The 23299-nt window shown below is 51.8% G+C and overlaps 1 protein-coding gene across 2 annotated transcripts in view; it reads right to left on the bottom strand.

Annotated features, from left to right (window-relative positions):
* Positions 1-281: 281 nt before the first annotated feature.
* Positions 282-23299, bottom strand: part of TRIM62 (tripartite motif containing 62) — a 44846-nt gene continuing 21828 nt past the window's right edge. Inside the window, exons 3-5 of one of the 2 annotated variants that reach the window (XM_073316466.2) lie at positions 10726-10982; positions 10066-10181; positions 282-6626 (exon numbers count right to left, since the gene is read on the bottom strand). In XM_073316466.2, the coding sequence (XP_073172567.1) occupies positions 6076-6626; positions 10066-10181; positions 10726-10982 (924 nt within the window). In that variant the 3' untranslated portion in view covers positions 282-6075. Of the gene's footprint in view, positions 6627-10065; positions 10248-10725; positions 10983-23299 lie in introns of both variants that reach the window. The other variant, XM_073316465.2, reaches the window with a different exon arrangement.

The raw sequence follows: 23299 nt of genomic DNA on the forward strand, positions 1-23299 counted from the left end.
GTTATCCATGAGTGGTCACTTGATTCAGGTTAATAGAATTGCACCAGTGAGAAGAGAATCGGGCCCAAGAACTGTGTATAATGCCTGCTACCTTGGTGGGGGTGTGTGTGTGCGGTAGGAATGTTATGAGCCAATGGAGATCCATTCGGCAGAACAATAGCATGCAAATGGCAGCCTTTCTGCAGGTCTGGCTGCCAGCTGCATTGTTGTCCTTTGTCTGTGTTTGCATGCAATCCGCGGGGCGTCTGCAAGGAGATGGGCCAGGAGGGGAAGGCAGGAGCTCCGGGGGCGGCTGCATTGCAGAAACAAGTTTCCATTCCTCTTTTTTAGAAAGTTGCCTTTATTGCAGCAGTCAGAGACTACGTGCTACGGAGCTAGGAATAAATACAGAATCCATCAGCTTCTGCAAAAGGAAAAAGCACAGCACTGGCGGAGCACGCAGGCAGGTGGTGGAGATGGAAGTGGAAGTGCACCCAGCAGGCACTGGAGTCACTTGGATGGTGAAGCCAGGAAGGGCCGACTCATGCCAGGCACTGAGCTTGCCTTGCAGGATCGCAGCCCGTGGGTGCATTACCCTGCGACACTCCATCCTGCCAGGCGACAGAGGGATGCTGTCCCCCCACCACACCAGCTCTCTCCCTGCAGCTCCTGTCCATACCACGAGATTTCTCAGTGACTTCAACAGAGCAGCCTCCTTGCCAAGAGGCTGAACCTGCTCAGACGAGTAAACTCATGGGGCTACACCCCATAGGACTCCCTACACACAGAAGGAGTTTTCAGGATTCATCCCCAAAGTGGGATGGGGCTGAGTTCCAGCACCTCCCTCCAAATAGCGTCCTCAGTCTGGTCTGCAAGCTGGACCTGTTTTCCCAGAAAGAACTGGGCCAGGATGGGGGAGACACCACATGTCACCAGTGATGTTGGGTTTTGCTCCCCTACATCCACCGGGCTGTGTGCAAGTACTCAGAGAGGGGAGTAGCTCTCCAGGTGGGGGAGTCTGCAGCCAGGCACTCAGCACAGAATAGCCAGCTGGTGCCTTGGAGGGCAGAAAGCCCAACTCCTGGTAGGAGGAAGTGTTGCTCATCGGCTACCTCCAGTGGAAGCCGTAAAATGGGGGAGCATTATTCTTCCCCTCTCTGTCACCAAGTGAGCAGCCAGGCCAGGCTGCAGAGCAGCAATTAGCGTTGGCCATTCACTGAACAGAAAGTCTCCAGGGAGCCTGGTGGCTGACAAGACATGGCCCCAGAAGGGGCAAGAAGCAAACCACACTGCATGTGATCCAGCTCACAGGGGTAGGAGGACAGGAGGGCCTGAGTCCAGTCACAACATCTAGTGTCCTCTGGATCTTGAGTCCTTATGATGGATGGCTCATGTCTCAGCTGGATCTCTGGAAGGGGAGAACGGGCTCTTCGTACAACCAGAGCAATCCCTGTCCACGCCCTTCTCCCCATAGTGCACGGAGCAGATGTGCCCAAGGCAGCGATGTACCAGGCTGCTGCGCACACTTGTACAGAGAGTGAGCACAGCTGGCTGCTCCCCCTTGCTCAGACCAGAGACCCTGACATGTCCCAAGTTCGTTCATTTACAAAGCAACATGATCAGCCTGGAGTCCCTGAGCCAAGAAATACCAGTGGGGAACACCCCCTTTGCCTCTCCAAACGCCTGCAGACAGCGGCTCCTTGGTGCTCACAAAACCTGGACTTAGCAAGTCTGTTGCCACGTGAAATTCACCACATGCCAGCTGCCGTGGGCTGGGCTGGAGCCACACATGTGTGGGGCTGCCACCCTACCCGGCTTGTTGCCACATTGTCTCTGCACCCATTGCCCGTGGGACCTCCTGGCTGCCATTCAGACACTTCTACCATGGCGCTATTGCCCACAAAGGCACTGCAGCAAGCCCAAGGTCCCTGTGCTTCCACTGACCTCCTGGTGCAGTGAGGGGGAGGGTTTGGTGACATCCATCGCCAGCAATGGACTTCTCCCCTTGGGGCACCTAGCCAAGCCCAGCCTGGGTCTGGGGGAGGTGACAGGGCCCAGAACCAGGAATCTGCTGTCGGTATCAGTCCCAGAGCTGCGTGGGACTCTGGCCAAGTGCCTTCCCCTCTCTGTGCCTCAGTTTTCCCAGCTGTAACTGCAAATCGGGATGCTCTTGCTCTGTTGTCTGATGCGTTGAGATCAGTGACCATAGACTGGAAAGTCTCATCAGCCTCCTGCCCTTCTCAAAGCCCTGGTGACTCCGTGGGGGTCTATTTCCCTGCCTCAGGGTTCTCACCATTATGGAACTGATTCCCGGGGCCTGTCACAAACACACTCCTGCTGAAGGCACAGAGCCTTTGACCTGAGACGGGAGTAAGGGCATCAGGCCAGCACCAGATGGGCTCCAGGCAGCCTCAAGAGAACTACCTCAATGTTCAGCTTTGTGCCTGCTCCCCACCATTGTGCATAGCTCCCTGCTGCCCCTTGAGGATCTCCACAGACAGGGCCCGGCTTTGACGTCTCCTGTCCAGATCTGTCCTTCAACCGCTTGCCACAGCCCCAAGGCAAATCTGCAGGCTCCACGCCTCCCGGTGGCAGGACTTCCCCCAGCTAGCCTCCCTGCTGCTCTGGGTGCAGACCAGTGGCCCCGGCTCCTGGGCCAGCTATGGGCTTAGTGCCAATTGGGCTAGGTGCTACCACTAACTGGCTACAATGTGAGGCCTATGTCTTCAGTCATAGCAGCTGCTTTTGGGTGCCTGTTGTGAGCCCCTTTTGGCCTGTTCTTCCAGGCTCTAGCTGGTGTTGATGGGCACTGGTGTTGTTCGCTCAGTGCCCCTGGATATCAGGCCCAAGGGGCCCCCCAAAACAGAAGCCCCTGTTAGGAAAGTCTCGGTCTCAGACTCTCTATTGTTAGCTACTCGATCCAGATTCCTGGCCAAGGTCCCTACCTGTATGCACTGGAGCGCTTCCCGTCCCCCTTGGCTGCTGGGCCGGCTGGAGCTGATCACACTGACTACTCACTGTGTGTTGGCCACCCGGGTCACGTGCTCTAACTTCTGCCCCGTGTGGAGGAGATGCTATGATGGGATAACATGGTTTTGGTAATTAAATATTCATGGTAAATAGGCCCAATGGCCTGTGATGGGATATTAGATGGGGTGGGAGCTGAGTTACCCAGGAAAGAATTTTCTGTAGTATCTGGCTGGTGAATCTTGCCCATATGCTCAGGGTTCAGCTGATTGCCATATTTGGGGTGGGGAAGGAATTTTCCTCCAGGGCAGATTGGAAGAGGCCCGGGAGGTTTTTCACCTTCCTCTGTAGCATGGGGCACAGGTCACTTGCTGGAGGATTCTCTGCTCCTTGAAGTCTTTAAACCACGATTTGAAGACTTCAGTAGCACAGATATAGGTGTGAGGTCTTTTGCAGGAGCGGTGGGTGAGATTCTGTGGCCTGCGTTGTGCAGGAGGTCGGACTAGATGATCATGATGGTCCCTTCTGACCTAAATATCTACGAATCGTTAACAAGGAGCCCAGCCCGTCATGCTTCCTGGTATGGGCCTTCGGAGGACACAACGTCTGGAGCCTGTGAAAGTGCCCGTCGCTGCGGGGAGACCCAGTCGGGCTAGGCGATCCCAGCCCCTCCCATGGCCAGGGTACTTGCCAAGGCTGCCGCCTTCGGGCTGCCTCAGTACCACTAGCAGCGCCTGGCAAAATGCCGCTGCCCAGGGAGTGTGTGAGCGCGTCCCTCCCGGGTGAGGCGTAGCGCCTGACAGGCCGCACTGGGCTGAGCACTGCCCCATCACCTGTCTGCCCCACCACGCACGGGGAGAGGCCATGGCACAAAGAACCAGGAGCTGCTGGTTCCTGGGGCTCTGCTCAGGCTGCCCCAGCTGGAGAGAGGAAATGGGACTCCTTGCTTATTGGCTGTCACCCGCCTCACACGCTCCTATCCTATCCTGACACACCTTGCCTATCCCCACCCTTTACTCTGATATCCCCCTCTCGCATCCCTTGTTCCTCTCCTCCAGCCCCCTCTGCCCTTGCCCACTGCACAGCTCAGGCGTTTGCCCGAGTCCAGGCAGCTGCAGGCGTTCCCCCAAGAGGTGACCTCCACCCGGGAGAGGGTGCGGGGAAACCTGAAGCACACCTCGCTCGCTGACAAGAGCCAAGGCACTTGTTCCAGAGCGAGGTGGAGGGAGGAACGTATGCCTCCGGAGCCGGGTACACGGTCACAGTCACAGATCTGTCCTGGCAACCCGCAGGTCAACACTCCACTCCGTAGGAAACAAGCTGCGCCAAGGGGCGCTGCCCACACTGCACGTGCACCGTGCTCAGTAACTGGCACTCACCTGATCCACCTGCAGCACCAGGGAGCTGTGCTCTGCTACCTATGTGTTGGGAGCAGTGCATTCTGGGAAAACCTGAGTTGCTATCCCACCACGCTTGAGCGGGGCAGAGCCCCATGGCATGCACAGAGCAGCACCAGCAACGTGTTCCGCAGTGTCATGCTACCCGTGACGCCAGGAGGACCAGCCAGCCTGGTTACACAGGTGCAGTGACTGTTCTGTCCACACAGGGCTCTGGGCAGGGAAGACCACAGGCAGCTGCCACAGGACCAAGCCATGATCACGGCTGACCATTATTCCCTGGTGCCAAACTGGCTTCAACAAGGACTGTGGCATACAGTGCCGGAGCAGGCTCCACCAGTGCTGGGCTGAGGGTCATGCACCTCAGCTGGCCTCTACCCATGGCAGATCTGGGGCCAGGCACCAGCCATGTCTGCCCCTAAGGCAGCCATCAGGGTGCGGAGCCAGGCTGGCTCCCGGGGTACTCCAATCCAGGCTCCTCTTGGCAGATTTTGCCCAAGCCAACGAACCTGGTGAAGGGGACAGCTGGGGGGGAGGGCCTCACACAAGAGGGAACTGGCCTGGGGGAGGGTGGCCCTCGTTGGGGTCATGCGCACACCCCATCCCTGCTCAGACACCCATGCCCTGTGCTGGGATCAGCTGAGGGAGCAGTTCTGCTGCCTTCTGCAGTGTGTGAGTCACTTGCCAGGGTTACCTGGGTGTACCTCAGTCATTTCCGCGCCATCAGCCCCTCCTGTGCTCTGCCTGGGGCACTGCCAACCCAGGCTCCAAATAGGGGAGACCTTTGGTCTCATTTCAGTTGCTGGATTCAGGCTCGGGTGCGGGATGGTGCTGGTGCCGGTGACATGCAGGCGGTCAGGCTTGATGACCTGGTGGCTCTATGACTTTACCTCTGGCAATCTGAGCCCTCTGCTCTCAGGGAGGCACAGGGCAAGGCTGCCTCAGCCTCCAGCTGCTGCTAAAAGGAACTGCAAGCCCAGCTGGCAAGCCCAGACTGCAGCCCACTATGCAAAACATGCTCATCTAACCCTCCCCCTTGTCCTTCCCCACCCTCTCCCCCTTAGCTGCACCTTGTCTTAAACCTAGACTGCAGCTCTCTGGGAAAGAGGCTGCCACCCACTTCTTTGCAGAGGGCCTAGCAGCACGGGATCCTGACCCCTTGGTGCCGGGGGCCCCTGAGTGCCAATGTAACACATACGAAGTGCAGATGCTGCCAGGTCACTAGCCCTGTGCAGGATGGCTCATGCTCTGTCCGTAGGAGCAAACCCAGCTAGGAGCTCACAGGTGAGCTGAGATACCAAGCAGCGGTTCAGCAGCAGCTCTGCTCCATGCCAGCAGGAGGCTCCAACAGCACAGGGTCCCACCTACATCCATCCTGGCAGAGTGCCCATGGCAATGCCGGGGTCATGCCAGGGATAGCCAGCTGGATGTCCACACTCAGCCCGAATCCTTGGGTTAGTCTGGAAGCTGACGCAGACAGGGAGGCAGGAATGCTGCATCCTCTCACACTGAAATACCAACAGTTCCATGGCCTCCCTCCATCCCCACAACCCCCCAGCCCCAGCCCTGCACCTTCCTGCACCCGGATAATGCCAGGAGGTCAGAGCTAGGAATGGCACAGCCCTGGAGTCTGCAGAAAGGAGTAGGTGGGAACTGTCTTAGCAGGGACTCTGGACTCAGCCTGCCGGCCAGGAGGCTCTATACAGCTCCAGGCTCCCTTCTCTGCTCCCTCCTAGATCCGGACGGTGTTTATGCGGAGTGGCTGCACATTCTTGCCATTGGCATGGCTCTGGCCAGGACTAAAGTATGAGCAGAGCTTGCCGGGGAACTTCTCCCGGAAGGTGTACAGCCACGACATGTCATCAGCATTGTAGAAGATCAGGAGGCCTTTGTCATAGTCCAAGAAGACGCCGACTTTCTCTAGCTTGCTCTTAACATTGAGCCGGGTCCAGGGCTGGGTGCAGGCGCTGTACTGGTTGCCGTCGTGCATGACGATGCAGTAAAAGCCGCGGCTGGGCTGGATCTGAATGCTCCCCTTGCGGGTGACAGCCTCGTGTGCCAGCCCGATCATCCACTGGGTCTTCTCTGAGACGATGACCTCCCAGTAGTGCACGCCGCTGCCGAAGGCCTCTGAGCCCAGCACCGACACTTCCACGTCAAAGCGCTTGGGTGAATCCTGCAGCGGCTGCGGGTGCAAGTTGCCGTAGGCCACGATGGTGCAGTCATCCGACAGGATGAGACGCTGGTGAGCTGTGACGGGGTCCAGCGTGAGGGCTTCTGGCACTGGGAAAGCAGAGGGACAGGAAGGGGCTCAGAACCTAGCCACACCCCACACGGCTAGTCAATTACAGGCAAAGCACTTGCTTATGCAACGGGAATGTAAATGCCCCCAAAATAGGGGCCTACAAACACCCACCCAGCCACCCCTCACACAGACAGCACTTCACAAAGAGCTGCAGGGACACCAGAGGGGGCTGTGCTGAGGGACGTGTGATGGGGTCAGTCAGGTGGCTCGGCAGCCAGCCCCCTGTAACTCCCCATCTGCCCTTGTGCTCCGTGCAGGGACTGGTCCCACAGGCGGGGAAAGCTGTTGGAGGGACCTTCTTGCGGCCCTGTAGCACGGGAGAGGCAGTATAGCTAGCTAGGCTCTACCAGTGCCTCGGCTGCATTTAAAATCGCACCCGTGACACTGCTTAGCAATCCCTTTGGCACTGAAGCTTCCTTTAGGAGGAGGAAGATGCGAAGAGGTAGGGAGTGCTCTTGCCAGAGTACAGACCATATGCACAGATGTGCCAGGGCCTCGGAGATGGGGGCTGATGCTTTGGGGCCTTTCTGGGGGACCCCACACCACGGCTACATCTCTGAGAGCTCACCCAGTGGTGGGAGTTAGACACACAGATCAACGCCCTGGGTGAGCTGATCTGGGGTGGGATAACAAACACTCCAACCAGGTGTGTCACAGGGCTTGGCTCTGCTGGGCTCCCAGCTCGAGATGTACCCAGGCTAGCTCTGAGTGAGCGAGCACACTAAAAATAGATAGGTAGCCACGGTGGCACCAGAGGCCAGCCGCCCCACATACAACCTCCCTGAGACCCTAGGTGCGGACGCAGGGCGGCTAACCCTCCCCCATCTGTGCAGCTGTGGCTGCAGCGTTATTTGCGGCGTTCTAGCTCGATCAGAGCTAGCGTGGGTACGTCTCGAAATTACACTCCAGGGCCAGTGCAGATGTAGCCTCAATGTGGGATGCTCCAGCACAAGCAGCAGCTTCCTTGGTGTCTGTGGTGGGATCCCCCCAGCGAGCTACAGAGGGTGACAGCCCCTGCCCCAACCCTGCCTCAAGAAATCTTTGATGAGGATGGGTCTATGGATATAGGGGGAAAAGGGGAGAGTGGAGCCAGGAGGCCCAAGAGGGCAGGAATCTTGCTGCAAGGGGGAGTAGGGCACTGGAGAAGGAGAAGGTGGGGTGGCTGGTGGGAAGCACCAGAGCTCCCTGCCTGCTCCATCTAACAGACCTCCTGGGGTTTGGCAAGAGGGGCCCCACGCTGCTCGGAGCCACAGGGCAGGAGTACAAGGTCAGCTCCAGGCTGGCAGGAGCAGTAGATTCCTGGGGCGCCTTGCTGGGGGCCCCAGGATCCATAGAGACTCTGGCTCCCTCACAAGCTTTGGACAAGCAGTTCTCTCTTCCCACCACTGCCCAGCCCCCTAGCAAGGGGCTCCCTGTGGGGAAAGGCCCACAGCCTCCTCTATGGAAGCTCAGGTCCCCAGCGCTCACAAATGCCCCGCGCTGGGCTTGAAAGAGCTGATGCTGCCCAGCGATATTAATTAACACCATTGGTAACTTCACATTCATCAGTGAAAGGCTGGTGCCAGGCACTCGAGCTCAGTGAGGGGAGCCAGGCATGGTGATTTCATCCCTCTCCTTTCTTTTGGTTTTGCTGCAGAGTGGTAAACTCCACCCCCCACAGGCGCTTTTGGAATGGTGTGGAATGCCTCCATGATTAGACAGTCATAACTCAGGAAGCCCTTGTCCAAGTCACTTCAAAATTTGTAGACAAATTTGACCATGGCACCAGGTCTAACCTACCAATTCCGAGGCCAATCTGACTTATTTTGTGGATGGGGGAGGGGGCAGGGGGAGAAAACCTGGTCTAAAAGGGAAACCCCCAGGCACAATGGGCGGGCACCACTCGGAGCCTGGCTCTTTACAACCCAGATCCTGCCAGCCCATCAAAGGAGCTTGTGCCCACTGGGGCCGCAGCAGCGTGACAGCTCAAGCGGGGCTGCTGCTGTGCTGAGTGCAAAGAACAATGGCAGAGGTGGCACAGAGCAGTTTTAGCCGCATCCAGGCAAGTGTAATTGTACTCGGCAGACCTTATGCCCAGGCAGGACAGAGGGTGGGGCCCGAATAAACAAGAGCAGAAAGGCCAGCAGGCCGGGAGCAAGCTCTCTTACAGGTCACTGTGTCTCAGCAGAACACTCCATGCCCCAGGGGATGGATCAGCTAATTAATAAACATGGGTTGTGAATGTCTGTATCAGACACTGAGCTCAGTGACGAGAAACCCAGCTAGAAATGGAATTAACCCCCACCTCCCTGGATTAACCCCCCACTCCCCAGCCTGTCTCCAGGCCAGCTCCATCTGGGGCCGTATCCTTGCACTGCAGACCCCCAAGCTCCCGTTACCATAGCAGTGGGAGCAGCCCTGCGGAAAGGGCCTTTGTCAGCCTCTGATGCGTTCTCCCTTCTCCCAGGAACAGGAGCTGGTGTCTGGGCTGCACACTGGGGCATGCATGGCCCTGGCTGGGGGAACAGCAGCAGTGGTTGGGCGGGGAGGGGGGAGGGAAGGGGAGGGTGGTGCATAGGCTCTGGGCCCCGTCCCTGCAGGATCTCAGGACCCCCCAGACACAGGGTGTTCTCCCCAAGGCACTCTCACCCCCACTGCAGTCAATGGGTGCTTTGCTGCCTCGGTGCTCAGCCTTCTGCCCATTCGGATTTTGCCTGGGTCACGGAGCAGCCACATGCAACTACTGGAGGGGGCGGCATTTGAACCAGTGACCTGGAGGCAAAGGATTCTGTCCCCTCACCAGTCTGCCACTTGCACTCCCGCAGAGCCTTAGAACAGGAGAAACATCAAACCACACAGCTGGGGCCCCTTTGACAGAGGTCCATCATGGACATGCCAGGTGCTGGATCCCAGGCACTGCTGCCCAGCAGGCACTGGCATGTCACATACAGTCTGCTGCTGCTCGTCCCCAGCTGACGTGCTGAGTCCTGCAGCCCTGAATGCATCCGATGAAGTGAGCTGTAGCTCACGAAAGCTTATGCTCAAATAAATTGGTTAGTCTCTAAGGTGCCACAAGTACTCCTTTTCTTTCTGCAGCCCTGTGACTTCCAGTTCAGAATCTGGCCCTACGTGCAGGGTTTTCCTGCCGGCGTCAGACCACAATGCCCTGAGGAGGCCACCGCGGCCATCTGTCTGCAGTTTAATCCCTCCTATCACAAAGGCTGGGCCCAGCAGCCTGTATTTACCTAGCTAAGGCGACTCTCCCCACACGGCAGGATTTGCAGGGAGGATGAGCGTCACCGCCCCCAGACCAGTAGACTTGTGGATGCTCAGCACTTCTGATAATCACGCCAGAGGCCCCGGCTGCCACATTATGCCAGGAAAGGCCTGTAGTATGTTAGAGGGGCAGGCTGCTCTCCCTGGGCTGGGGAACCATACCTGGATGGATGTCCTGGAAGAGCGATTTCCAGATCGTGTACTGCAGGGGGCCCATGTATTTGGAGGTAGGAAAGTCTTCATACGTGAGGTTTGTTTCATGGATCTTTCCCTTGAGCCTGGTTGGAGAGTCAAGCTGGTTAGCACGGAGCCCTTGCAGTTCCCCTACTGCAATGTGGGGTTTGCTGGTGAGGAAGGGGAGAGGTTACAGGGGTAGGGGGTCAATTGAGTGAGGGCCTGGCCTAGAGGCAGGAGCTCTGGAAGGAGCATAGGGCACTGCCTCTTGGGTCACAGCCACGTGGGCCCTGGGGTGCATACACCATGGGAGCGCTGAGTGAGGCCAGTCGGTATGCACACCCTGGCAGTGTCCCGTTGGTGCCAGGGTGGGTTTGGGGAGCTGCTCTGGACTAGAAAGGTCCTGTCCTCACCTACTAAACCCTTCCGTGGGGGTGGGGCTAAGCAGGCCTTCAGGATGATCAGGGACTAGGAATGGATGGGAGGGAGCCATAACAGGAAGGGCTTTGTCCTGGGCTGGGCCAGTCTGGGCTGGGTGCTGACGAAAGGGAAAAGCTGTTGTCCAGGGAGATGCACTGAGACAGTGCTGGGCTGCAAAGGCCATATGCACCCCTCTGAGAGCCAGGTGATGCCCCCCTCCCCCAGTACCTCTCCGAGAGCGAGGCGATGCCAGCCAGGAAGGCATGCCTGTCCATCTCAGCCAGCCGCTCCTGCAGGATCTGGCTGCCCTCCTGCACTTTGCGCAGCTGCTGGCTGTAGCGCTGGATCTTCTGCTCGATGTCGGTCAGAGTCCTGGCGGTGTCGGCCTCCAGCTCCTCCAGCATGGCCTTCTGGCGCTCACGCAGGAGCCGGTGCAGCCGCTCAAAGGCCTCCCCAATGGTGGCTCGCAGGCTCTTGGCAGAGGACTGCACAGGACAGACAAGCAGAGAAGAGTCACAACAGAGCCACACACCACCCTCATTCCTTCCCGACAGCACCACCCCACTCTGCCAGAGCCCCCCACGCCTGACCCACAGCCCGCCCGGCCCTGAGCTCCCCACACCCCGCTCTGCCAGAGCCCCCCACGCCTGACCCACAGCCCGCCCGGCCCTGAGCTCCCCACACCCCGCTCTGCCAGAGCCCCCCACGCCTCCCCCACAGCCCGCCCGGCCCTGAGCTCCCCACACCCCGCTCTGCCAGAGCCCCCCACGCCTGACCCACAGCCCGCCCGGCCCTGAGCTCCCCACACCCAGCTCTGCCAGAGCCCCCCACGCCTGACCCACAGCCCGCCCGGCCCTGAGCTCCCCACACCCCGCTCTGCCAGAGCCCCCCACGCCTGACCCACAGCCCGCCCGGCCCTGAGCTCCCCACACCCAGCTCTGCCACTGCCCCCCACGCCTCCCCCACAGCCCGCCCGGCCCTGAGCTCCCCACACCCAGCTCTGCCAGGGCCCCTGGCTCCAGACGTGCAGCCCTTCCACTCTATTTTCAGGGCTCATCTCTCTCATTCCAAATTCGAGACGTGCTCTGCAGACTGGCTGGGTTCTGAAAGTTCGGCTCCAGGAACTGCCCAGTAGCTCAGACTCAACAATTACCGAGCTCTCCTGGAGTGGAATCTATGAATCATCTCTACAGGTTTGCTGAGACCCCTTCTCCAGACCTGTATCCCCAGAAGTATTCCAGCCCTGGGCTCCCCACACACCTCCCTGCTCTGGCCATTACGCCCTCACTATAGCACCCAGCCTTGCTCTCTGGCAGTGCCAGGCACTGACGCTGCGCCCTGCGTCTTCATGGCACTACGCCTAGTCACTCTGCAAGGCTGGTCAGTGTTACAGCTGGGGAGCCCCTGGCACCTCACCCCACAGTTGACTCAGTCTCTCCTCCCTACAGCACCCAGCACCGCTGACCTTCCCCCTCCCTCCCAGTTGCTCGCCTGTGGAAAGAACGTTAAGGCTATTTAACAGCACCTTCGCTGCCCTTAACTCCCAGCTTACTTCCCTTCACCACACACCACTCCACTCCTCCCTCCTGTGGAATCATGCTGTCCTCACCCCTGAGAGCAACCTCAGCCTGCCTCCAACACCCATGTGACACTTTGCTCCAGAATCCACTATTTCAGAATCACACTGCTACTGCAAACCCTGTTAATGAGATTTTTTTCCCAAGGGACACAGTCAGCTTGAAATCTAGTTGGTTTAAAATGGGAGGGTCAGGTGTGTTTGCCTCCCTCCCCTTGTGCAATCACATTTCCCCATTGTTTAAAAAAAAATGTTCTCTCCCCTATCACTGTCAAAAGATCCTTGCAGACTGGGGGGGGATGGGTGGAGTGACTTACTGAGGACACCCAGGAGAAGCAGTGAAACTGACTATAAAAGAGAAAGAGGGGAACTGACTATACACCCACACGTTTTCCAAAGAGCTGTTTCCACTTAGGATGCTCAGGGACTCGGCATGCTGGGTGCAGGGCACTTTTGCCAGCCCAGCCATAAGTGTCAGAACGGGGGCTGCTGGAAGCAAAGTGCTTGTGCAAACTCGGACCTCATCCAATGGGAGCTGAGGTCTTTGGAACATCTGGCCCCAGCTGTAAGGGCTGAGCCCTTGGAAATCTTGCTTGGGGCTCTTTGGAAAATCTGGCCCAGCGTGCTATCAGATGTAGGAATTCTGGTGATTTATTACTGGTATTGTGAGAGCACCTGGCCAGGACCCCATGGCTCTAGTGCTGCACAAACACAGAACAAAGAGATGGCCCCTGCTCCCCGGAGCTCACAGTCCAAGTCCGAGACAAGAGACAGCAGATGGACGAGACAATACTGGCCAGCACATTGGGCTGTGGACCTAGTTGCCTAACTACTGCCAAGCTCTTGTAAGCATCTCAGCAAAGGAGTTTTGAGACGGGATGGGCCGACCATGTGACTTGTAAGCACAGGGCACAACGTTTTCAGGTACAGCATGGTTTTCAAGTGAGGCTGTTCCTGTTAATTCAGGCCCAACATTTTGATGTAATAGAAAAGGGCTCTTAGGAGACATAATTCTGACTAGGAATAGGGCTATGTTTTATTTTTAATTTCAATGAAAACAAACGGCTTTTTCAGCATGGCCAACTCTTGTAATTTTATTGCAAGTCCAGTGATACTTGCAGGTTTTCTTAAAGCTCCTGCAATCATGTGACTAAGTGAGACTCTCAGCTTTCATTTAAAGGAAGTAAGGAAGGCTGGATCCACAAAGGTCTTGGGCACTGTGATGCCAAACATCATGGCGCCAAAGTTTTAAAGGTGCCTAGAAAATCTCAGGAACAATACTGGGATCCATAACGCTGAATCTGCTGCTTAGGCTCCCTATACAGTGAACGGAGAGAGCCAGGTGTCCTAGACTGTGATCCACAAACTGGGGCAACACAGTCATTCCTCTACCTAACTTGCACGCAGGGCTCAGTCTGGCAGGCGTTTCAGAGGCTGCCTAGATCACACAAAACAGATGGAGGAGGAGGAGGAAAAAAGAGAGGCCCACCCTATAGGCTTTAGCCCAGTGGTTCAGGTACTCGCTCAGGCTGTGGGAGATGCTTGGGTCATGTCCCCTCTCGGGGAGAAGGAATCTGAACAGGGATCTGCCACCTTTCAATGAGGGCTAGGGGCTATTCTGAGTGGGGTCTCCCTCAACTTCTCCTGTTGAAGTAGTTCCAGTTTAATTGAATAATTTAGTATTATTTGGGCCAGAAAAAGAGTGAGAATAATAGAAATGTCAGGCTGGAAGGGACCTTGAGAAGTCATCTAGTCCAGCAACCTACACTGAGACAGGACCAAGTAAACCTAGACCATCCTTGAGAGGGGTTTATCCAACCTGCTCTTAAAAACCTCCAATGACGGGGATTCCATAACCTCTCTGGGAAGCCTGTTCCAGCATTTAACTACCAATATACTTAGAAAGGTTTCAGAGTAACAGCCGTGTTAGTCTGTATTCGCAAAAAGAAAAGGAGTACCTGTGGCACCTTAGAGACTAACCAATTTATTTGAGCATAAGCTTTCGTGAGCTACAGCTCACTTCTTCGGATGCAACCGATGAAGTGAGCTGTAGCTCACGAAAGCTTATGTTCAAATAAATTGGTTAGTCTCTAAGGTGCTACAGGTCCTCCTTTTCTTTATACTCAGAAAGTTTTCCCTAATATCTAACCTGACTCTCCCTTGCTGCAGATTAAGATCATCACTTTTTGTCCTACTTTCAGTGGACATGGAGAACAATTGAACCCCATCCTCTTTATAACAGCCCTTAACATATTTGGTGACTGTTATCAGGTCCCCCCTCTGTCATCTTTCCTCAAGACTAAACGATCCCAGTTCTTTTTTTAACTTTTCCTCATAGGTCAGGTTTTCTAAACCATTTCTCATTTTTGTTGCTCTCCTCTGGACTCCCTTCAATATCTTCACATCTGTAAATACAGCCCACAATGATATCAGCCTTTTCACAACAGCATCACACTGTTGACTCATATTCAATTTGTGATCCACTCTAATCCCCAAATCCTTTCCATCAGTACAACCACCGTGCCAGTTATTCCCCATTTTGTAGTTGTACATTTGATTTTTCTTTCCTAAATGCAGTACTTTGCACTTATCTTTATTAAATTTCATCTTGTTGATTTCAGATCAACTCATCACTTTGTCAAGGTCATTTTGAATTCTAATCCTGTCCTCCAAAGTGCTTGCAATTGCTCCCAGCTTGGTGTCATCTCCAAATTTTATAAGCATACTCTCTGCTCCATTAACCAGGTCATTAATGAAAATATTGCATAGTACCAGACTAAGGACTGACCCTTGCAGGAGCCCACTATATGTGCCCCTCTCCACAGTTTAATAGCAAACCATTGATAACAGCTCTTTGAGTACGTTCTTTCAACCAGCTGTGCACCCACCTTATAGTGGCCTAATCTCATCTCGGCCACAATTCCCTAGTTTTCTTAAGAGAGCGTCCTGTGGGACTGTGTCAAAAATCACTTTAAGAACATAAGAATGGCCGTACTGGGTCAGACCAAAGGTCCATCTAGCCCAGTACCCTGTCTGCCAACAGTGGCCAATGCCAGGTGCTCCAGAAGGAACAGGTAACCATCAAGTGATCCATCCCATTGCCAATTCCCAGCTTCTGGCAAACAGAGGCTAGGGACACCCTCCCTGCTCATCCTGGCTAATAGTAATTGATGGACCTACCCTCCATGAACTTACCTAGTTTTTTTTTAACCCTGTTATAGCCTTAGCCTTCACAACATCCTCTGGCAAGGAGTTCCACAGGTTGATGGTGCATTGTGTGAAAAAATACTTCCTTTTGTTTGTTTTAAACCTACCGCATATTAATGTCATTTGGTGACCCCTAGTTCTTGTGTCATGAGAAGGAGTAAATAACATTTCCCTATGTTGCCAAGAAGCCCAATGGCATTTTGGGATGTATGGGGCATTGCCAGCAGATCGAGGGACGTGATCGTTCCCCTCTATTCGACATTGGTGAGGCCTCATCTGGAGTAGTGTGTCCAGTTTTGGGCCCCACACAACAAGAAGGATGATTTTCTTTCTCTACACCAGTTATGATTTTATAGACCTCTATCATATCCTCCAGTCATCTCTTTTCCAAGATGAAAAGTCCCAGTCTTATTAATCTCTCCTCATATTGCAGCCGTTCCATACCCCTAATAATTTTTGTTGCCCTTTTCTGAACCTTTTCCAATTGCAATATGTCATTTTTAAGATGGGACGACCACATCTGCACACAGTATTCAAGATGTGGGCATACCATGGATTTATATAGAGGCAATATGGTATTTTCTGTCTTACTATTTATCCCTTTCTTAATGATTCCCAATGTTCTGTTTGCTTTTTTGACTGCTGCTGCACATTGAGTGGATGTTTTCAGAGAACTCTCCACAATGACTCCAAGATCTCTTTCTGAGTGGTAACAGCTAACTTAGACCCCATCATTTTATACGTATAGTTGGGATTATGTTTTCCAATGTGCATTACTTTGCATTTATCAACATTGAATTTAATCTGCCATTTTGTTGCCCAGTCACCCAGTTTTGAGGAATCCTTTTGCAGCTCTTCGCAGTCTGCCTGGGACTTAACTATCTTGAGAAGTTTTGTATCATCTGAAAATTTTGCCACCTCACTGTTTACCCCTTTTTCCAGATCATTTATGAATATGTTGAATAGGACTGGGCCCAGTATAGACCCCTGGGGACACCACTATTTACCTCTCTACATTCTAAAAACTGACCATTTATTCATACCCTTTGTTTCCTATCTTTTCACCAGCTACCGATCCATGAGAGGACTTTCCCTCTTATCCCATGACAGCTTCCTTTGCCTAAGAGCCCTTGGTGAGGGACCTTGTCAAAGGCTTTCTGAAAGACCAAGTATACTATATCCACTGGATCACTCTTGACAACATGCTTGTTGACCCCCTCAAAGAATTCTAGTAGATTGGTGAGGCATCATTGCCCTTTCCAAAACCATACTGACTCTTCACCAACAAATTATGTTCAGCTATGTGTCTGACAATTTTGTTCTTTACTATAGTTTCAACCAGTTTGCCCGGCACTGAAGTCAGGTTTACCAGCCTGTAATTGCCGGCATCACCTCTGGAGTCCTTTTTAAAAATTGGCATCACATTAGCTACCCTCCAGTCATCGGGTACAGAAGCTGATTTAAATGATAGGTTACAGACTACAGTTTGCAGTTCTGCAATTTCACATTTGAGTTCCTTCAGAACTCTTGGGTGAATGCCATCTGGTCCTGGTGACTTATTACAGTTTAGTTTATCAATTTGTTCCAAAACCTCCTCTAATGACACCTCAGTCCGGGACAGTTCCTCAGATTTGTCATCTAAAAAGAATGGCTCGGGTTTGGGAATCTCCCTCACATCTTCAGCTGTGAAGGCCGATGCAAAGAATTCATTTAGTTTCTCCAAAATGGCGTTATCATCCTTGAGCGTCCTGCTAAAACATCTCGATCGTCCAGTGGCCCCACTAACTGTTTAGCAGGCTTCCTGCTTCTGATGTACTTCAAAAAAATTTGTTATTACTTTCTGAGTCTTTGGCTAGCTGTCCTTCAAATTCTTTTTTGGCCTTCCTAATTGTATTTTTACACTTCATTTGCCAGTGTTTATGCTCCTTTCTATTTTCCTCACTAGGATTTAACTTCCACTTTTAAAGGATGCCTTTTTGCCTCTCACTGTTTCTTTTACTTTGTTGTTTAGCCATGGTGGCACTTTTTTGGTTCTCTATGTTTTTTTAATTTGGGGTATACACTTAAGTTGAGCCTCTATCATGGTGTGTTTAAAAATTTTCCATGCAGCTTTCAGGGATTTCACTTTTGGTGCCATACCTTTTAATTTCTGTTTAACTAGCTTCCTCATTTTTGTGTAGCTCCCCTTTCTGAAATTAAATGCTACAGTGCTGTGCTGCTCTGGTGTTTTTACCGCCACAAGGATTTTAAATTTAATTATGTTACAGTCACTATTACCAAGCTGTCCAGCTATATTCACCACTTGAACCAGATCCTGTTCTCCACTTAGGCCTAAATCATAGAATATCAGGGTTGGAAGGGACCTCAGGAGGTCATCTAGTCCAACCCCCTGCTCAAAGCAGGACCAAGCCTCATCTAAATCATCCCAGCCAGGGCTTTGTCAAGCCTGACCTTAAAAACCTCAAAGGAAGGAGATTCCACCACCTCCCTAGGTAACGCATTCCATTGCTTCACCACCCTCCTAGTGAAAAAGTTTTTCCTAATATCCAACCTAAACTTCCCCCACTGCAACTTGAGACCATTACTCCTCGTTCTGTCATCTGCTACCACTGAGAACAGTCTAGATCCATCCTCTTTGGAACCCCCTTTCAGGTAGTTGAAAGCAGTTATCAAATCCCCCCTCATTCTTCTCTTCCACAGACTAAACAATCCCAGTTCCCTCAGCCTCTCCTCATAACTCATGTGTTCCAGTCCCCTCATCATTTTTGTTGCCCTCTGCTGGACTCTCTCCAATTTGTCCACATCCTTCTTGTAGAGTGGGGCCCAAAACTGGACACAGGACTCCAGATGAGGCATCACCAATGCCAGATAGAGGGAAATGATCACGTCCCTCGATCTGCTGGCAATGCTCCTACTTATACAGCTCAAAATGCTGTTAGCCTTCTTGGTAACAAGGGCACACTGTTGACTCATATCCAGCTTCTCGTCCACTGTAACCCCTAGGTCCTTTTCTGCAGAACTGCTGCCTAGCCATTCGGTCCGTAGTCTGTAGCAGGGCATGGGATTCTTCCATCCTAAGTGCAGGACTCTGCACTTGTCCTTGTTGAACCTCATCAGATTTCTTTTGGCCCAATCCTCTAATGTGTCTACGTTCCTCTGTATCCTATCCCTACCCTCCAGTGTATCTACCTCTCCTTCCAGTTTAGTGTCATCTGCAAACTTGCTGAGGGTGCAATCCACGCCATCCTCCAGATTATTAATGAAGATATTGAACAAAATCAAGAATTGCCTCTCCTCTTGTGGGTTCGAAGACTAGCTGCTCCAAGAAGCAGTCAATTTAAGGTGTCAAGAAACTTTATCTCTTCATCCCATCCTGAGGTGACATGTACCCAGTCAATATGGGATAGTTGAAATCCCCCATTATTATTGAGGTTTTTTATTTTAATAGCCTCTCTAATCTCCCTGAGCATTTCACAGTCATTATCACCATCCTGGTCAGGGTGGTCAGTAACATATCTCTACTGCTATATTCTTATTATTAGAGCATGGCATTACTATCTATAGAGATTCTGTGGAACATGTGGATTCATTTAAGATTTTTATTTCATTTGATTCTACATTTTCTTTCACAGATAGTGCCACTCCCCCCGCGCCCCCCCCCAACGACCTGTTCTGTCCTTCCGATATATTTTGTACCCTGGAATAATTGTCCCGTTGATTGTCCTCACTCACCAGATTTCTGTGATACCTATTATGTCAATATCCTCCTTTAACACAACGCACTCTAGTTCACCCATCTTATTATTTAAACTTCTAGCATTTGTGTACAAGCACTTTAAAAAATGGAAACTTTTTGCTGTCTGCCATTACATGATGTAATTGAATGAGACTCTTTTTCATCTATGATTCTATGATTTGACTGTTTCTCATCAGATCCTACCTGTATTTTATCATCTTTCATCCTCTCCTCCTTACTAGAATCTCCATTAATCGATCCTCCCCTAAGAGGTGTTTCTGTCCGAACCACATGCTCTTCCGCACCTGTCAGCTTTCCCGCAGCCCTTAGTTTAAAAACTGTTCTACGACCTTTTTAAAGTGAAGTGCCAGCAATCTGGTTCCATTTCGGTTTAGGTGGAGCCTATCCTTCCTGTATAGGTTCCCCCTTTCCCAAAAGTCTACCCAGTTCCTAATAAATCTAAACCCCTCCTCCCTACACCATCGTCTCATTCACGCATTGAGACCCTGCAGTTCCACCTGGCCCTGCACGTGGAACTGGAAGCATTTCAGAGAATGCTACCATGGAGGTCCTGGACTTCAATCTCTTACCTACACCAGCCTAAATTCGGTCCCCAGGACGTCTCTCCTATCCTTCCCTATGTCATTGGTACCTACATGTACAACAACCACCGGCTCCTCCCGAGCATTACACAGAAGTCTATCTAGATGTCTTGAGAGATCTGCAACCTTCACACCAGGCAGGCAAGTCACCCTGCGGTTCTCCTGCTCATCGCAAACCCAGCTATCTGTGTTTCTAATGATCGAATCCCCCATAACTAACACCTGTCTCTTCCTAACTATACCTATCTCTTCCTTTATAATCCAATAGTTTGCACACACACGTGAAAGGGATCAGATCTCTGTTTAAATCCCTTCTCCTCATTAGACATAGGGAGTACTTGAACTGAGGGTCTCCCACATCCCAGGTAAGTGCCCCAACCACTGGGTTAAAGGGACATCTTCCACCACCTTATCGGAAGTTAGGCGGCCTCTGAGCATGCCTACCAGAGCAGGCCCCTCAGAAGAGTTGGGTGGCCGAATGCCTATCTTCCCCCAGTTCATGAAGTTCTCTGGAGCTCGGATGGAAGATCAGCCCCTAGATGTCCAGCAGTGTGCATGGTTGGAGGCAGAAACATTGGCACCTAAGGAACTTTTGCTGCAGAAACGTAAGTGAGTTTACCCTACAGAGTTAGGTGGTAGCCAAGGGGAGTTCTGTGATCCCAGAGTGGCACCTAGAAACTGGACTTAGGTGGCTAAGTACCTTTGGGGATCAAGCCCTAAGTTTCTAGTCCTCCTGGTTTATTAGAAAAGCTTAAAAAGGGGACCCCTAAAGGTTCAAGAAACAGAAAGCAAAAGAAAAAGTACCTCAGTGTTATTTATTATTGTTTACAATTTTATAATAAGTATTTATTAATAGTTTATTTCATTTCAGGAATTGTAAGTCTATCATGCATTTTTAGGGCCTGGCTCATGATTTTAGGAAGCAGGGGTCTGGCAATACCAAACTGTCCTGGAATTTAGGGAAGGAAACAAGATCAGAAACAAGAAATGAAACTGACTAGAAACAAAATGAAATTGACAAGTCTCCTTGCAGTACAAAATGTGAAGGCTAGATTGTACAATCAGTGAAAAGTAAATCCAAGGTTTACAGTTCTTTCCGCTTCCACAATCTGAGGCATTTTAGGGCAGCCCTGCAAAAATCATCTTTTTAAATATGATTTTTTTTATCTTGATAGGGTAATTTTAAGCAAAGGAAACTGAATATCTGAAATGGGATATTGGATGGCGTAATTCTCTGAATTCAGAATATCTCCAAATGATCTGATTTAAACCACACATTCCATTTTAATTTCCTCTCTGGTGCAGGCCTTTGTATAAAAAAAATATCATGGCACATTACACTGTCCTGTCTCAGCAACAATCCCAGTTCTGCTGACCTCCCATCATCTAACGGTAATTTACAGTTCATAGAATCATAGAATATCAGGGTTGGAAGGGACCTCAGGAGGTCATCTAGTCCAACCCCCTGCTCAAAGCAGGACCAATCCCCAACTAAACCATCCCAGCCAGGGCTTTGTCAAGCCTGACCTTAAAAACTTCTAAGGAAGGAGATTCTACCACCTCCCTAGGTAACGCATTCCAGTGTTTCACCACCCTCCTAGTGAAAAAGTTTTTCCTAATATCCAACCTAAACCTCCCCCACTGCAACTTGAGACCATTACTCCTTGTCCTGTCCTCTTCTACCACTGAGAATAGTCTAGAACCATCCTCTCTGGAACCACCTCTCAGGTAGTTGAAAGCAGCTATCAAATCCCCCCTCATTCTTCTCTTCTGCAGACTAAACAATCCCAGTTCCCTCAGCCTCTCCTCATAAGTCATGTGTTCCAGACCCCTAATCATTTTTGTTGGCCTTCACTGGACTCTCTCCAATTTATCCACATCCTTCTTATAGTGTGGGGCCCAAAACTGGACACACTACTCCAGATGAGGCCTCACCAATGTTGAATAGAGGGCGACGATCACGTCCCTCGATCTGCTCGCTATGCCCCTACTTATACATCCCAAAATGCCATTGGCCTTCTTGGCAACAAGGGCACACTGCTGACTCATATCCAGCTTCTCGTCCACTGTCACCCCAGGTCCTTTTCTGCAGAACTGCTGCCTAGCCATTCGGTCCCTAGTCTGTAGCTGTGCATTGGGTTCTTCCGTCCTAAGTGCAGGACCCTGCACTTATCCTTATTGAACCTCATCAGATTTCTTTTGGCCCAATCCTCCAATTTGTCTAGGTCCCTCTGTATCCTATCCCTGCCCTCCAGCGTATCTACCACTCCTCCCAGTTTAGTATCAACCGCAAATTTGCTGAGAGTGCAATCCACACCATCCTCCAGATCATTTATGAAGATATTGAACAAAACCGGCCCCAGGACCAACCCTTGGGGCACTCCACTTGATACCGGCTGCCAACTAGACATGGAGCCATTGACCACTACCCGTTGAGCCCGACAATCTAAGTCAGCTTTCTATCCACCTTATAGTCCATTCATCCAGCCCATAGTTCTTTAATTTGCTGGCAAGAATACTGTGGGAGACTGTGTCAAAAACTTTGCTAAAGTCAAGGAACAACACGTCCACTGCTTTCCCCTCATCCACAGAGCCAGTTATCTCGTCATAGAAGGCAATTAGATTAGTCAGGCATGAGTTGCCCTTGGTGAATCCATGCTGACTGTTCCTGATCACTTTCCTCTCCTCTAAGTGCTTCAGAATTGATTCCTTGAGGACCTGCTCCATGATTTTTCCAGGCACTGAGGTGAGGCTGACTGGCCTGTACTTCCCAGGATCCTCCTCCTTCCCTTTTTTAAAGATGGGCACTACATTAGCCTTTTTCCAGTGTTCTGGGACCTCCCCCGATTGCCATGAGTTTTCAAAGATAATGGCCAATGGCTCTGCAATCACATCCGCCAACTCCTTTAACAGTCTCGGATGCAGCGCATCCGGCCCCATGGACTTGTGCTTGTCCAGCTTTTCTAAATAGTCCCGAACCACTTCTTTCTCCACAGAGGGCTGGTCACCTCCTCCCCATGCTGTGCTGCTCAGTGCAGTAGTCTGGGAGCTGACCTTGTTCGTGAAATCAGAGGCAAAAAAAGCATTGAATACATTTAATTGAGTACATTAGCTTTTTCCACATCCTCTGTCACTAGGTTGCCTCCCTCATTCAGTAAGGGGCCCACACTTTTCTTGACTTTCTTGTTGTTGCTAACATACCTGAAGAAACCCTTCTTGTTACTCTTAACATCTCTTGCTAGCTGCAACTCCAGGTGTGATTTTTTTCCTTCCTGATTTCACTCCTGCATGCCCGAGCAATATTTTTATACTCTTCCCTGGTCATTTGTCCAAACTTCCACTTCTTGCAAGCTTCTTTTCTGTGTTTAAAATCAGCAAGGATTTCACTGTGAAGCCAAGCTGGTCGCCTGCCATATTTACTATTCTTTCTGCACATCGGGATGGTTTGTCCCTGTATCCTCAATAAGGATTCTTTAAAATACAGCCAGCTCTCCTGCACTCCTTTCCCCCTCATGTTACTCTCCCAGGGGATCCTGCCCATCCGTTCCCTGAGGGAGTCAAAGTCTGCTTTTCTGAAGTCCAGGGTCCGTATTCTGCTGCTCTCCTTTCTTCCTTGTGTCAGGATCCTGAACTTGACCATCTTATGGTCACTGCCTCCCAGGTTCCCATCCACTTTTGCTT

The sequence above is a fragment of the Lepidochelys kempii genome, chromosome 18, assembly GCF_965140285.1.
Source record: "Lepidochelys kempii isolate rLepKem1 chromosome 18, rLepKem1.hap1, whole genome shotgun sequence".
NCBI classification, from domain to species: domain Eukaryota; kingdom Metazoa; phylum Chordata; order Testudines; family Cheloniidae; genus Lepidochelys; species Lepidochelys kempii.